The 13,938-nt window shown below is 37.1% G+C and overlaps 1 protein-coding gene across 6 annotated transcripts in view; it reads left to right on the plus strand.

The window, feature by feature from the left end:
• Window positions 1-13,938, plus strand: part of SIPA1L2 (signal induced proliferation associated 1 like 2) — a 99,422-nt gene that overhangs the window by 21,545 nt on the left and 63,939 nt on the right. For all 6 annotated transcript variants that reach the window (XM_017745328.1, XM_017745331.1, XM_017745346.1 and 3 more), the window contains exons 2-4: window positions 3,161-4,864; window positions 11,028-11,161; window positions 12,534-12,722. In XM_017745328.1, coding sequence (XP_017600817.1) covers window positions 3,400-4,864; window positions 11,028-11,161; window positions 12,534-12,722 — 1,788 coding nt within the window. In that variant the 5' untranslated portion in view covers window positions 3,161-3,399. The remainder of the gene's footprint in view (window positions 1-3,160; window positions 4,865-11,027; window positions 11,162-12,533; window positions 12,723-13,938) is intronic.

Here is a 13,938-nt window from a genome sequence, read left to right on the forward strand (position 1 = left end):
GCTATTCCCAATAAAATATCGATCTACCTTTCCAAATAGGTGTTTCTTTAGTTCTGTCACACCAGCTTTGCACTGTAAAGAAAACAAATTCTCTATTTAAGTACTGTCTTTTGCAATGTACCTCTGTTAGAACACTCAGGCCATACTTCATCAAGTATTTAAGCTACCACCGCCACCAGAGGGAAAAAAATGCCTTGCTTTCCCGTGGCCTTCAGGCTCTCTGCTGCCTTCCACAAATACAGATGTTTGTGAGGCCAAACAGTAAGTCACATTGTGGATTTGGATTGAAAATAAGTAGGGTGCCAGTGTCCATCTGTTGCTCTTTCCTTCTGCCTCCCACCACCTCGCCTCCAGTTTCATTTCAACTTTCATTATGGTCCTGGTCCAATTCACTACTTTTGCACAAATGCTTATGATAGCAAAAGGGCTGACACAAGAGAAAAATGGAATTCTTGCAAGATAGCCTTTTCTTACCTTATATATATTTTTTTTCCTATTTTTAAGAGATTAATTTTTACTTAAAAATGCATAAACTAATGACTTCTATGAATGCTTTTTATGTAGGAAAGGGCAGGAAGGCTAGAAAATGTAATTCACCATAATTTCAAAGAAAATTGAATTAACCTTTAATAAGAAGTTAGATATCTATCCCAGTACTTGAAATTAAACTTACTCTGCTCTCTTCTATATTCTGTCAGAAACAGAAAAGATGATTCTGGAATAGTTTAGTTTTCCTTCAGAGTGTGTATTTAGCAAAGGTTTCTTCCACTTCTATGATTGTATAAAGAACAGTCTAAGAGATGATTAAAGAGCTGCCAGCTGTTCATGTTAATTCGCACAGAACTTCCTGGTACTCAAACTTTGCAATATTACTTGTGCTCCAAAAATGTTGAGCATATTGACAGATCTGAGAGCAGTCCTGCAAAGAAAGGCTTTGGGTTATTGGTGAATGAAAAGCTGGACATGAGCCAGCAATGAGTGCTTGCAGCTCAGAAAGCCAAGCACATCCTGGGCTGCATCCAAAGCAGCGTGGCCAGCAGGGTGAGGGAGGGGATTCTGCCCCTCTGCTCTGCTCTGGTGAGCCCCCACCTGGAACACTGCAGCCAGCTCTGGGGTCCCAGCACAGGAAGGACACTGACGTGTTGGAGTAGGTCCAGAGGAGGCCATGAAGATTATCAGAGGAGTGGAACATGTCCTGTGAGGAAAGGCTGAGAGAGTTCGGTTGTTCTGCCTGGAGAAGAGGTGGCTCCAAGGAAACCTAATTCTGGCCTTCCAATACCTAAAAAGGGCCTACAAGAGAGCTGGAAAGGAACTTTTTACAGGGCATGTAGTGACTGGATGAGGATTAACTGTCTGAAACTAAAAGAGATTAGATATTAGGAAGAAATTCTTTGATATGAGGGTGGTGAGACTCTGGAACAGGTTGCTCAGGGAAGCTGTGGATCCCCCATCCCTGGAAAATGTTCAAGGCCAGGTTGGATGTGGCTCTGAGCAACCTGGTCTGGTGGGTGTCCCTGTCCACGCCAGGGGAGTTGGAAGTAGATGATCTTTAAGGTCCCTTGCAACCCAAACTATTCTATGATTCTTTGACCAATATTTTTTTTTGTGTCGTATTTTCATAAGTCAGTGTTTAAAAATCCTACTTGCCACATTTCAAATGCTTTTTCTCTGAACATGTCAGTTGTTTAGATAATCTTTTGGACTCCTGTAAGGAACCCAAGACTTTGTTTTTAATTGTCTTCATTGGCTGTCAAGGAATTTGTATGGAGTAAAAGTAAGCTGCAGTGATACATTGTTATTGTCAGCAATTTCTACTACCAGTCACATAGAAACCATAGCCATTATGAGAGTGCTGAAGTCTAACTTGTGTTTGTTGCCTCGTTACTGCAGAAGTCTTCTAAAGTTTGCTGCATCAAACACAATTTTTGTTGATTTCTGACAAGCAGAAAGAAATAAGGTGTCATATTTTAATTTATATTATTCCTTTGGCCCTCATCCTTCCTCCCCATCCTCCAAGGAATTTTTATCACATTAAATATAGGAGAAAAAACACTCATCTTCTGAACTCCTCTTACCCCCTCATATCTTCATTGAAATCAAGAGAGAATTTATATTTCAAGCTAATGTAACCTGACTTCTTTTTAGTTTCTGGTAAAGGCATATTATCCTTATTTGCAGCATTTTAAAAGTTCATTATGTTGGCATTTTTGTTTGAGGAATAAAATCTGAAGAAGAAGTGCACAACATTCTGTCTTGTCTCTTGTTTTAGTCTGCTTTTATGAATGGATTAATGGATGGGCTCTGCCTGCAAATGAATCTTCACAGCATGAGTCATGGTCATTCTTAAGACAATTGAAGAGTATTTTATATCCTAACAGTTCCAATTTTGTAATAAAATTGAGGCTTATCAATAGAGCTACTATCTTTTCTTATTTACAGAAGAAAACAGACAGGTTCTTTATCACAATAACTGAGTTAACAGTCTAGTTTGCAACCAGAGGAATATAATATAACAGAAACAACTGTAACTCTTTTACACAGCTAAGTAATAGTTTGCACTCCAAAGAAAGGAATGTAAGTAAACCTCCCTTTGGGAAGAGAGGGGGAAGGAAATGAAATACATTAATTCACTGAATTAATCATAGTGGAACAATTACTTTTAAATGTTCTTTTAAATGGGGCAAAACACATTTCTCTGCAGAATGTGCTATCTGCTCCATATATTTTACCTACCAGTCTTGCCCAGCGCTCCTGTGCGCATTTACCATTTTCAGGAAAGCTTGGAAAAAAACATCTTAGATATTACATAAACAAACCCCAGTGATCAGACAGAGAATAGGTATCTAAGTTGCTGACAGTATTGCAGGGAATGCATAGAGAATTGTCTGTGGCTATTCTGCTTGTGCATGTATTGGGGAGGCCATGAGAGATGCAGGTTCAAGCTGATCACATCCTGTGGAATCACATGAAAAACTGGAACTGTTACATTTGCTGGGTTTTAAGGAGTCCAAGGATAGAAAATGATACAGAGCAAGTCACTTTAGGTCCATCCAGTTTCATGGGGTGTTTTATATATATACAAGCAACAGTGGAAACTTACTGTTATTAACTACAAATATTTTAATACACTTTCTTTTTATTTTTTTTTCCTTATGAACAGATTTAAGAAATTTGTCTGGATTAATACTGAACTGAATGCATCGGAACTGAAGGAAATGTTTTGAGATTAATCTGACAGAAGTCTTGCAAAAATGGTACACTGAGGTCCCTGCCTGCCCCTGTGGGAAGACTGTGACTGTATTTTTATATTGCAGTTTATTGGCCCATAAAAGACAATGTAATAACAAATGTAACAGTAAATTTATGCAATAGTAGTGGTTCCCCTCCCACTGACTGGATATGAGTGATCAAAGGTCTTTGCAAGAAGATAAGCACAAGGTTAGCAGAACTTCCTCCAAGTTCAGGGAGTCTTCGAGAAGCATGCAATCTGATGATTATTTCGCTAGAAAACTTAAAGCCTTGAACGGTAGCATGGGTCCTCCTGTTTCTTCAAATGCCTCTAGCAAAGCTGAAAATAATCAAACAAATGGTACACCAGCCGTGCCTAAAATGGGTGTTCGAGCAAGGGTATCTGAGTGGCCTCCTAAAAAGGATTGCTCTAAGGAACTGAGTAAAGCTGCGTGGGAAAACAGACCTCCAGCCACTTATGAAGGTGTTGGCTCAGTACTTCCAAATGGACAAAATGACCAAAGCGATGAACAGCAAGAAGAGCTAGAACTGGAATTTACAGAGGGAAAGTATTCAATTGGAGACCTTTTTGTTCATTCACCTCAAAGAGGACTTCATCCCATAAGGCAACGAAGCAACAGTGATGTGACAATAAGTGATATTGATGCTGAAGATGTGTTAGACCAAAATGCTGTTAACCCAAATACTGGAGCAGCTCTTCACAGAGAATATGGCAGTACTTCTTCAATTGATAGACAAGGCTTGTCTGGAGAAAATTTTTTTGCAATGCTGAGAGGATACAGAGTGGAAAATTTTGAACATAAAACCCTTGCTCCTTTTGGATTTTCTGAGTTTTTCCACTGTGATCCCACAGTTTCTCCAAGTCTACATGCTGCTGCACAGATTTCCAGAGGAGAATTTGTCAGGATTTCTGGGCTGGATTATATGGATAGTGCCCTACTTATTGGTCGAGACAGGGAGAAATCTTTCAAGAGGAGACTTAAATCAGAAGCAGTAGAAACATCCCTGTTTAGAAAACTGCGAGCTGTTAAAAGTGAGCACGAAACCTTTAAGTTTTCGTCAGACCTGGATGATAGGCTTGACAGAAACGTTCGTTCTTGGAACTGTCAGAAATGTTTTGCACATTATGATGTTCAGAGCGTTTTGTTTAACATAAATGAAGCAATGGCTACCAGAGTAAATGTAGGAAAAAGAAAAAATATAACTACTGGGGCTTCAGCTGCGTCACAAACTCAGATGCCCGCAGGCCAGACTGGAAACTGTGAATCTCCTTTGGGAAGCAAAGAGGACCTCAATTCAAAAGAGAATTTAGATGCTGATGAGGGTGATGGGAAAAGCAATGATTTAGTATTGAGTTGCCCTTACTTCAGGAATGAAACTGGTGGGGAAGGAGATAGACGGATTGCACTTTCTAGGGCAAATTCAGCATCTTTTTCTTCAGGTGAAAGTTGTTCTTTTGAGTCCTCTCTGAGTTCCCATTGCACAAATGCTGGTGTTTCAGTACTGGAAGTACCAAGAGAAAACCAGTCCATTCACAGAGAGAAAGTGAAGCGTTACATCATAGAGCACATTGATCTTGGAGCATATTATTACCGCAAGTTCTTCTATGGAAAAGGTAAATTTTTCTAAACTGTTCTGACATATCCATGCGTTAGATTTAAATTGTTTAGTAAAGATTAGTTTTTGTTTTCCTTCTTCTCTATAGAGAGACTTAGGTATTCCAGAGGATCCTGAAACTCTTTATTAAAATTAAACCTGTTATTTTTGCTCTCTCAGGGCAAAGAAGTGGGTTATGTGTGGTTGTGCAATACCTGTGTGAGTTCGTTAAGTGATTTTATGAGAGGTCATATAAAATAGCATGTAAGCTAACTTCTCCAACCCAAACTTTCTTGATCAGCAGGAGAAAAAGATGTCATTTATATCCAGTAAATGCATTGGAAATACTGATACACAGAGTGGAAATAATTGTTTCCTAAAAGGTGACTCCAAAAGGGAACGTTTTATTATTGAGGCTTCCAACTCTTCTAGATTCGACTGTCTTCAAGTGTGTCTTGAGGCCTTTCATATTGTATGCACATGTACATGCTCCTTAAATAGAGAGCTTCTGATGTTATTTAGTTTTCCAGCTTAAAGAAGGATGTTTTATGCATTTCTCCTAGCCTTATACTCCTTTCTTTTAGGATATGATCAGTCTGCAAAAATGCCAGCATACTCTTGTCAGCAGAGTAATTATCTTGGCTTGAATCATTATTCAGATAAACTATTTCCACTCTGTGATCAGCTTTGATAGTTTGCATTCAGTACTGGCTTGTGCAATGAGTATGAAATCCCTGGTTTTGTGGGAGAACCCCAAAATACCTGTCTCTGTCCTTTCTGTATTATGAATTACAGCTTTTATTAAAAGAAAAGGAAAAAAAAGTCTGCTTTTGTTTTTAAAAAACTGTTCCAGACCAATTCTTTTTGTTCTTCTTGAAGTCATACTTCCTCTGCTTTCTAACTATATTTGAACATCAGGAAATAAGCACTGTACTGTTACTCCTTCCTGCTGTAACCCTTTAAAAGGGACTCAAAAGAGGATCCACATCAGTGCTGGGCACAATACAATAGACACTGAGAACATATTAACTGTAAAAAACCTGTATTTAAAAGGCAAGGAAGAGAAGAATTTGGATCTGTGATGGAAGAGGAATACGAAGACCCACAGCTAAGCAAGGAACAGGCAGCAAATCCACAGGTTCAAAATGGATTTCAAGCTGGACAGGTTGTAAAGTATATAAAAAGTGTTGATGAAGTCAGAGTTCAAGAGAATGAGGGGAAACTTGTAACAAAAGGGTGGCATATTTTTTGAGGGGCAGAGAGAAGAAAAGATTGGCACACACGAAAATGAAAGGAAGACTGTCAATAGACAAAGGTGGTGGCAGGATAGGTGGAGGGGGGAGGACAAGAATTGAGCCAAATGAAAGAGAACTTGTTTGTGAAGTGCTTTGATCTTGGATGAGTTACAAATGCTGAAGTGCAGAACACTTCTGTGAAGAAAAATCTTGTCAGAGAAATTATAAAAAGAAAATGCAGATGGATACTCAAAGCCACTTTAAATAATATATTATAAACAAACCTAATGACCTTTCTGGAAAATTGATGTGAATGTAATTAGTTTTAATTAACTTCTGTTCTGAAATAGTATCATAGTTTCTCAGAGTTTTATCCCACCTAGTTTAATACTAGGAAACTTGAATTGCAACTAATTGTTCCCTAGGTAGAGTTCTTCAAAAATAAATATGGTGTGATATATTTAATATCCAGTAAAAAATTGCTACCTTCTCACCTTTCCAGTGATATGTAAGCCATGGCCTGTTGTGCATTATCTTTTTATAGAGCTGTAACAGATGTTACGTGAGGGAAATCTGTATTTAATGGCTCTTATGATGCAGCAAGTCAGGGCCAACAAGATAATGAAACAAAAATCTTAATTTTTAACATCTACCATCTTAAGGTATCATGCACATAAGGAATCTCCACATTAATTTCAATTGAATACAGTTCTCACCTAAGCAAAACTTCTTGTGGGTAGAGGAAATAATCCAGACATTTTGTGTTGGGCACCAACATGTGTTGCTGCTGGCCTGAACTTCCATATAAAAAAAATTGACATTTATGTTCATACTGGGTCTGCGTGATGTTCTTCCATGACAGTGAGCTCTCCTAGCTGATTTTTCATTGATTTGTAGATTTAGTTGTGCAGTTTAATTTTACCAAAATCTTTGCAGGAGGATGAATTAAAACTTTAGCAAACAAAGGTTACTTGTACATACTGCCACAGATTTTCTTTGCCTTTAAGAAAATATATATGAAAAAGAAATAGCTTTCTGAATATTTGATTTTGTTCACAGTCTTATAATTGGCACTTGTCAGCATACCAGTTTTATTTCTGTTTTAAGATGCATGGAAGAAACACCCTGGCATGTGTAGCACTAATTATTCCATTCCCCTTCAAGAAATATGAGATTAGGGATTCAGTGTTTTCTGAAATGAGTTGTAGTTTTATACTGCATATTTATAAGCTTTGTAACTATTGTTAAAATCAAATCCAACACAACTGATATAAAATATGTTATGTTTATTGAATATATCATCTCAGTTTTCAGCTGAGATTTGTAAAAGCTAGAATATATTGTTTTATCTCATGGTTTTGATAATCATTGATTTGTCCTTTTCCCTTTGTGCAATTATCCTCATAATTCCTCGAGACTTGTTTACTATTACCATGCTTTTTATTTGAGGGATGCTTGCAACCATTTAATGTTACTGTGTCTATCTGCTGATATGGGACTGCAAAAATGTCCTAAAAGAAGTGTACAGGCTTAGAAAGCTATTGGTATTAACTCAGTATTGTACAAGTAAGACCTTTGTGTTTGAAGAAAAATTGACAACTATTCCTCAAAATGAAAAAGTAAAAAATGAAAAATATTGTAACATCCCTCTAGATCTCAGCTAGAAAATAGCACTTATTTTCTTCTTTTCTCCCCGGCTGATTCTTTTAAACCAACATAAATACATTTAAACAAGCTCAATGAGTTTGTACTTTTTGAAATTAAAAAAAAGATGATGCTTTTAATTAAAAATGTTTTCCCCAAATCCCAGAAGATTAGTAGCCATGCTATTCTTCAATTTACTTCAGCTTCCTTACTTTCCTTTTCTGAAACTGGTTTATCTATTTTATTTTTAATGCATATAAATAGTGTATTTGGTTTTCTGTCTTTCATGTTGTACAAGAAATTAGTAGGTATATTCTGCAGACACTTGCATTATTCTGCTCAATAGTACTGCAGCCAAGAAATCTAGTAACTGTGTAATACCCTTTTCTAGATTTACATCAAAATGGACAGCTCTAGACTTCCAGCTGAGGAGTTTACCTTATGTCAAAGCCTGAATTATGCAGCTGTGGGGAGTTTTATGTTATTGGAAGTGTTTGACCTCTGAACTTCTCTTTCTCTCCTGCTCTCAGTCTTTGTGAACTCCAGTTCCACTTGATAAAATTGCCCATCCAGGCTCAAAGTTTTAATTTAACACTGGGAAGTCCGTAAGGTACATTATTTATCCATGGAGATAGAATGCTCAGACTGGGAAAGGAATGGAGTTGGAGAGCATGAGCAAATAATTTAATGTCTGTGCCTCTTTGATTCCAGGTGTTCCTTCCAAAAAAAGTTGTAATGTGCTGCTGCTCATTTTCCTTCCATTGGGAGATGGATTGTAACCACCTACACACTTCATTGATAGATTTTTGAAAGACTACTGGAAACCTAATTTAAACTTGATTTGAGAAATAAGACTGTCATTTATGTAGAGATGACTTCATTCTTTCTATTAATTCTGAGAGTATGGATAACTTCTTAGTGAAAGACATTTTGCAAAAAACTTCTTTACTCACGTCTATAAATATGTCATTTCAAAAATGTATCAAACTAGCTCCGAAATGCTAGCAAAATATTTTTTAATCCAGACAATCTCTAAGGGGAAATTAATCAATCAATTGCTATTTAAAATTTGGGATTATGGCATGAATTCAATTGGAAGAAATTTCTGGAGGCCATCCAGTCTATTTCCCACTTTAAAGCTCCCTTTAAATATAGGTTCTGAATAGGTTGCTCAAAACCTGTTTCCTTTTAGCTGTCCCTTTAGCTTTTTTACTGTCTCTAATTCTCCTGGCAACCTGTTTGTGTTGGATTCCCCTCACTGAGAGGCTGCATGTTCTGATGGTTGCATCTTATTCTTTCACTTTGTACCTTTGAGAAGAGACTGTTTCTCCTTTCTCTACAACCTCCCATCACTCGTGAGATCCAGCAGCTTTTTCCTCCTTTAATCTGCTCTTCTCCAGCTGCAAAAGCCCATTTCTTTTAGCCTTTCTTCATCTTTTATGTTCTCCAGCCCTCTAATTGTCTTCATAGTTGTCTGTTGGCCTTGTCCCACTCTGTCCAAAACTGGACGCTGCTTCTTACATGGCCTCAAAAGTACCAAACAGAAAGGCATAGTGTTCTCCTGAGCTGCCAGAATACTCTTGGCCAGAGTGCAATTGCCCTTCCTCTCTGCTGGGAGGTTCTGCTGGCTGCTGGGCAGCCTGTGCTCACAGGGTACCCAGTGCTTTTCCCCAGAGATGCTCCTGAGACAGTTGGTCCCCAGACTGTGCTGTTGTATGAGCTTGTTCTGTTCTACATGCAGGTCTGTGTTGGTCTTCATAAGGCTTTTTCAGTCCATTTTCTTGGATTGTAAAAATGGGAGTTTGTTTTAAAGTGTCAGGTTGAAAACTTCAGATGGTTTAGGATTTGCTTCACATGAAGCTCACCTGTGACAGCTCAGCAGTAGCTGCCTCCAGGGGAAGGGGAGAGTGGGAGGTGAAGCACAGACACCCTACAGCTGTAGAACTCTGCTTGTATGGCTTTGCCCTTGCCTGCTTTGTTAAAAGTGCAAGGATTATGTATTTCCATGTCTGCCCCGTGCACATATTCCTGATTTTTCAAAAGCCTGCTGGTTATTCCCCTTCACCTGGTGCACCCATCTGCAGTCCTAACCTCCAATACATGAACAATATATTCTCTTTGAGCTTGGTCACGGACATCAACTTGTTGGGGATGCACTCCATTCCATCATTTAGATAATATAAAACCCTATTAAACAGTAACAGCTCCACTATCAAATGCTGATAAACATTTTAGTAACTGGCCACTAATTGTAATTTGTATTACTGATCACAGTCCATTAAGGCCAACTGTCTAGCCAGTTTCCATCCACCTTGTAATTTGCATGTCCAAAGCATGTCTTTTCAGTTTAGCTACACAGATACACTATGGGAGACTGTGTGAAAAGCATTACTAAAGTACAAGTGGGTGACATTCATTGCTCCTTCCTCATCCGTAAAGCCAGTCACATCACTGTAGAAAACAACTGGATTGGTCATGCATGATTTGCATTTTTTAAGTCTGTGCAGGCAGTTTCCAAGCATCTATTTGTCCTTCATGTGCCTGGAAATGTCTTCCATGAGAATTTGTTCCTTAATCTCCCTGGGAACTAAGATTTATGGTGACTGTTCTATGGCTTCCCAGACCCTCTTGCTCCTTTTTAAAGGTGACTGTAACTACTCACTATGAACTTTTAAAGGTGGTAAGCAGGAGCCTCAACATGGGTCCTGTTTGGTCACAATGATTTGAGTATGTCTGGTCTCCCTAAATGGTCTCTAATGTGATCTTTCTCTTCAGTTGATAGTGCTTTACTCTCCCAGACTGGACCAGTTGGCTCAAGGATGAATTTAACTATTCATCAGACATTGAAGAGTTACTAGACTCAGTTTTCCCTTGTTGAGGCTGAGTTGCTGCTTTGAATGGAAAGGTGTGAATAAGAATAAGAATAAATCTTATTTGTTCAAAGACTCTTAGCTTTTATTCAAGATTATATGTAGATACAGTTTCTCCAAACTAGTTTCATACAGCATCAAGCAAAAAGATTAATTTCATTGTAAAAAAAGGAAAAGAAAATTTCATAGTAGCAGCAGTTGCAGTAATTTATATGAGTGACCACTCCTCTCATCAAAATTAGCATTTTGTGATTTATGTACTCATTGTACAGTTCAGAAGATCATAAGCTGTTATATTCACAGACCTCATTGTTCAATTAAAAATAATATTTTTTCTTGCTGCAGAAATTTTTTTTTTTAGGTTTGATGAACATTTTCTAGGAGACTCATACTTTACTATTCTCTTATCTCTTCATTCATTCCTGTGCAAAAGAGCATCAGAACTACTTTGGAATAGATGAAAATCTTGGACCTGTAGCAGTCAGCATCCGGAGGGAAAAGGTTGAAGATGCTAAGGAGAAAGAAGGATCTCAGTTCAACTATCGTATAGTTTTCAGGACAAGTGAGGTAATGTTCATTCAGTAATTCTGCAAAGGAATGGGAAAGTTGACTGAGAGCTTAGGATACTCATTATTTGTCTGTGGGTACGTTGCTAACTTTGAAAGTAAATCTGTTAATGGGAAAGGTTGTTTCCTGTACCATTAGTAAATGTTGTTGCTCCTGAACAAAGTTTTCCTTTTCTGTACCACATAAATTTTTTGTCTTTTTGAGTGAGCACCCAAAAGGTAAGTTGGCTGAAGAGAACTGCAAGGTGCAAGCAAGGCTAGAGATCTTTAACATAGTTAAAGATAAGTGTGGATCAGGCTGCTTGATATTATGTTTCTAATGATAGAAATAAAAGATTAAGAAATGTAGGGATAAAGGGAGCTGTAAAGTATGAAAACTAGTGTAATGACATTTGTATTTTTTTGTTTTGTTTCAAAATACTTTCTCAGAAGCTTTTTTTGTGAGATGTTTCTATGTACTTCTACATGCATGATTTGCAGAAGGAATACTAATATATTCATAAAATAATGGTTTTATTTGAATGAAGAATTTGCTTGTGGTTGTTGTGTGCGAAGTCTCATAACTTCTATTTTAAGCAATTTAATATCTCTTGGTAACTAATTTCTTTGTCACAGCAACTACCTTAGATTTGTATGAAAACACACAGTGTTATTATTGCAGCAAACAACTGTAAATTTTTGGAATCCTTAGGACTATTGGTTTTTATTTTGATTAGGATATAGAGATGTGTTAACTAGACCTCCTGATATCACTGGACTCTTGTGCTTTTGCAAACAGATGTAAAAACAGGTACAGATAGATAGATAGATTTTTTTTTTCCAGTCCAGGGTTTTTTAATAGCCAGAAAAGCGGTGTCCATGTATGTATGTGTGGAGAGGTGATCCAGGTGACTCAGTTCTAAGAAATTACTCTTTTTTTGTTAAATCAAATGAAGATAAAGCAGCATGGATTAAATAATAGGTGAATGGGTTAAGTGAAAGTTCAATTAGCTATAGCTTATCTCGTGTCCATCCTCACATTTGACTACTGTGTTTGCTAGGGTAGTATGCAAAAATAACTAGTTTTAGTTTTCCTTGTGTCTTTAACACTTTTCCCTCCCCCAAAAAAGGAATATTCTTAGTAATTGGAATAAATTGATAACATGCTTCATGAATTTCTTTAAGCAAAAAATGTATTTGTCACTTAGACAGTGAAAGCTTATCTGGTCTTTAAAAGTTACTTAGTAATGTTTCTACAGGTTAAAAAAAATAAAATAGGGATGTTTTTCTTTCCATTTCTTTTTTCCATGCTTTTGCTAAAACCTGAGGTTTTTATCTGTAGGGTGTAGAGTATTAGAGCTAAAAATGTTTTGTGTGTTTTACCTTTACTGCAGCTAACGACACTTAGAGGAGCAATTTTAGAAGATGCTATACCATCCACTGCTCGTCATGGCACGGCAAGAGGTCTGCCTCTCAAAGAGGTGCTGGAGTATGTAATACCAGAGCTGAGCATTCAGTGCCTGAGACAGGCTTCCAACTCACCCAAAGTACCTGAGCAACTGCTTAAACTGGATGAACAAGGGGTATGTAGCACATGGCCTTTCTTTAAAGACTATTCCTTAGATAAATAGACGAAAAAAATTATTAAATATTTTGCAGACAGTGCTAATTAACATGGATCTGTAATGCAAACTGTTGACTTTCTTGGTTTTAGAGAAACTGGTCTGTTTTCACTGACAAAATAAGGCTTGCTTTTCTAAGCAAATTCTTCTTAAAATGCATTTCAGCTGAAGGAAATAAATATTGGCCTATGGAGATTGTCTTTCAATGGCTGAGTGAGAGAAGGATTATTAAGTTTTAACATCAGTAAGAAGGGATTTTCACAATCTGTATTTGCACGTTAATGTGTACAAATGTTGAATGCAAATGAAAATACATCTAACACTTCATTAATATTTTGTATGGATAAGGAAGAAAAAGCATGTTGTGTCTTAAGCCTCTGCATCTAAAATTTATGGTTATTTTTTACAATACCGTTTGATGATTAACTTGCTGTATTCTTACTAGAATAGAATAATTCTGTGTTCATACAACTGACACTGTGATTGAGACTAATGAATTAACTACATGGCAATGAAATACTTGTATGGCTTAAATTTTGAGATAAAATGGTGAGGTTTATTAGGTTCAATAAAAGTGTATCTGCTTCATTCAAAGCTAGTAGTTAAATTTATAGTTTCTGAATACTTTGTGAAGGACAGGCTTATGATGGGTTTTAAATCATAGTTTTAAAAAAAGTGTTCATTTGAACTGAAGATTTTACTTCCTAGGTGAAAGTCAGTATATATCTGTTGAAGTCCAATCCAATGATTGAATCAGTTGATTATGATGGTGCTATTATCAATGTTTTCTTGCTAACTCAGTTTCAAATGTAGTGATGGTATTTAACATTGGTGGCATCCACCAGAATTCTTCTGTCCTTCCTTATGCCTGTAATGATTGCTCAAAACAAAGTACATGTAGTCAGAGGAACAGAATTGGCTTTTTTTGGATGGATTATTAAACTAGTTTTTGTATGTTAATTTTAGCACTTTTGCTCACACCGGTCTTTGAGGAGGACTTTTAATTAAAAATTAATTTTGCCAAATGTTGTTATTTTCTTCTGCATTTGTCAGTTTTTTGGGTAAAACCATACAGGGAATTCAGAAGCACTGAATTCTGAATCCAAGGGTTCCTAATGTGCTCTTGCTCTCTGCTGTTTGACCTTCAGAGAGAGTTAGGTTAATTTAGTAAATAATA

This window comes from Corvus brachyrhynchos, unplaced genomic scaffold (genome assembly GCF_000691975.1).
Source record: "Corvus brachyrhynchos isolate BGI_N302 unplaced genomic scaffold, ASM69197v1 scaffold70, whole genome shotgun sequence".
Lineage (NCBI taxonomy): Eukaryota > Metazoa > Chordata > Aves > Passeriformes > Corvidae > Corvus > Corvus brachyrhynchos.